Below are 2731 nucleotides of genomic sequence, written 5' to 3'. Positions count from 1 at the left end.
TCAACCTGCACAGACAAGAATTATAGAAGGTCCTCTACCTGCCCCCAGAGTGCAGAAGCTCCATTCTAGAAGCTTCTCCTTTTGCCAGTCTGAAGTCTCCTGTGTATAAGACAGTTCCATTACTGCCCTGGAATAAAAACCTGAAAAATAAATGTATCTCAGTAACTTCCAAATCACAAAGTCCTAAGAAAGCTAAAATGGCAGCAAAGGCCTCCTGCCAAACATATGCCTTACAAGGTAGTGTTAGAATTTTGGCAGTGCTAAGTCCTGGTGACTAGCACTTTTCCCCATGAGGAGCAAAAATAAATACGACAAAATACGATCAAACAGGATGGGAATATTACTGAATCTGTCCTAGGCGTGGCCTGGAATATTCTAGCACTTCCTAATATACACTCAAATCATTGCATTCCAGAGAGAGAAACTTCCCGTTATACGACAGAGCTGAGACACAGAGGAAATCCCAATTTAAGGCATGTACACCAAGAAAGCCACATTGCATGGGTCTTCATCTCGGTTTCCCAAGCTCAATTCTGAAGGAAAGATGAAGACACTGCCAGAAAAAGGAAATCTATCTCTGTACACATACTACCCTTTAAATGCTAAAAAGTTATCTCTACAAACATAATACATACTTATATAAGAAGAAATGGGAACAGAGGGGCCCCTTACATAACTGATCCTGGGCAGTGACCAGCTGGTAAGAGAGTCACAACAACCTCTTCCTTCTAAAAAAAAGAAAAAAAAAGAAAAAAGAAAAGAAAACAATAGTACAAAAATAGTACAAAAGTCATCATGAGGAGCAGCCTAATTCATAATTCATAGCGTCGCCTCTTTCAGTCTCTCACTCTTCAAACTGTGGAAGAAGTGGACTTGTCCACTCCCTTACACAGAGCTATGACAGGACTCGGTTCCTTTTCTAGGTACACACACAAAAGAATGGTGGCAAGAAAAAATCTGTGCATGGACATTCATTGCATAAACACTCATACCAGCCCCAAAGTGGAAACACTTCATAATGCCTAGCAACGGATGAATGGATAAACAGCATGAGGTTTGTCCACACCATGGGATACTATTTAGCCATAAAGATAAGATTCTATATATGCATGCCATCCACATACAGGGATGCCTATTGAAAAATGCTCAGAGAAAGAAGTCCCATGATGCATAATAATTCCACAGATAGGCAAGTCCAAAAAGATAGAAAGGAAAACAACAGCCACCAGGAGCTGTGACAGGAAGGGATGGGAGTGGCTGTAACAGGCACAGGGTTTCTGAGTGGTGAAAATATTCTAAAATTGACTACAGTGGTGTACGGATAGTTCTGTGAATGCATTAGAGCTATCAGGTCTTCAAGGGGGTGAATTGTGTGTTGATGAATACTGTAATAATGCTATTATTAACAGAAAAAAGGAGTGGGTGCAGCCCGGTCCCAGCTCATCACATTGTACGTGGCATTGTCCTTTTAAGACAGAGCCTGCTGGGCACCACTGACTCCCCAGCTCTCAAGAGGAGCGGGCAGAGCTCTGTCTGCAATGGTTCACTGCTCAGTAATAATTGCTCAGCCTCTTCTCACAGTACTCATCCTGTAGGCCCCTTTCAAAGGGGGTCTCCAGGATGGGGCTGGGGACACACTGCACAAAAGCCAGGTCACAGACAAGGCATGTAAGTGGCACAGCACAGACAAGTGGCACAGCAAGACCCCAACAAGAGCCTGCCCAGTGCTCAGTGCTGGGCTTGGAGGAAGCATCTGCAGGTGGCAAGGCCAATGACAACATCCCTCCCAGGTCACACTTGCAAAAATTCAGGCTTGCTCTCCTTCCCTTATTCTCTCCCTCTCCTTCCCTCCTTGTCCCCCCTGCTACCCAAACCTGGCTCTACCAGGATGAAATTGATGAAGAATACACCCTATGTTCTAGCATCTAAATGGTCACCTCCTGAGTTCCACACTGCGGAGCCACACATGATGATGTTATAACAGACTACAGAGCAAATACTAACTTGGCTGCCAGAAAACAGGCAAATCCCCCTAGCCCTTGGTGTCATTTAGATTGGGCTTTGCTTTGTTTTAAGGCCTACAGTCTTATTTACTATTAAACAATACATCCATGAAGTACTAGCTCTAAATTTAAGGCTGAAAAGTAAACTTTATCACTTGGGCAGAGACTTTATTTATAAATAAAAAAATTATTAAAAAAGAAGATAGCCATTGTACTTGAGTTTGCTTCAAAAATATTAACAAACCACTATTTTATATTCCAGATATAAGAAACAATAAATATGACAACATTGTGTACTATTAACAAATAACATTCTTGTCATAAACATGGAGAGAGAGAGAGAGAGAGAGAGATTTGGCAAAAATTTAAAAAAAAATATATACCATGTTTAGTCCTTTTAATGTTTGAAATAATTCTAACAATCTATGACTGAATGTCTCCATTCCCTGAAGCTGGGGGTTCAAACAGTGACCCCTGGGAATTTGACTAAGAAGCTTTTGACAGGTGATTAGTTCTTGAAGTTAACCCCAGAAAACAGATTAGTGCCCTTAAGGGGGAACTTTTACTTCTCCCTGTGTGAGAAATAATAGCTAAGACTCCACAAAGAGAGAATACCAGGCTACTGTGAGAGAACTCCAGCCCATAGTGAGAGAACCCACCCCACAGTGAGAGACTCCACCCCACAGTGTGAGAACCCACCCCACAGTGAGAGAACCCACCCCACAGTG

At 42.3% G+C, this 2731-nt stretch overlaps 1 protein-coding gene across 3 annotated transcripts in view; it reads right to left on the bottom strand.

Moving 5' to 3' along the window:
- Nucleotides 1-2731, bottom strand: part of Dclre1c (DNA cross-link repair 1C) — a 34977-nt gene that overhangs the window by 23559 nt on the left and 8687 nt on the right. For 2 of the 3 annotated variants that reach the window (XM_026783038.1, XM_005354840.3), the window contains exons 5-6: nt 673-728; nt 39-140 (exon numbers count right to left, since the gene is read on the bottom strand). In XM_026783038.1, coding sequence (XP_026638839.1) covers nt 39-140; nt 673-728 — 158 coding nt within the window. The remainder of the gene's footprint in view (nt 1-38; nt 141-672; nt 729-2731) is intronic. The other variant, XM_026783039.1, reaches the window with a different exon arrangement.

The sequence above is a fragment of the Microtus ochrogaster genome, chromosome 16 (genome assembly GCF_000317375.1).
Source record: "Microtus ochrogaster isolate Prairie Vole_2 chromosome 16, MicOch1.0, whole genome shotgun sequence".
In the NCBI taxonomy this organism is placed as follows: domain Eukaryota; kingdom Metazoa; phylum Chordata; class Mammalia; order Rodentia; family Cricetidae; genus Microtus; species Microtus ochrogaster.
Note: the sequence above shows the minus strand (reverse complement) of the source record. Positions and strands in the feature narration are given on the sequence as shown.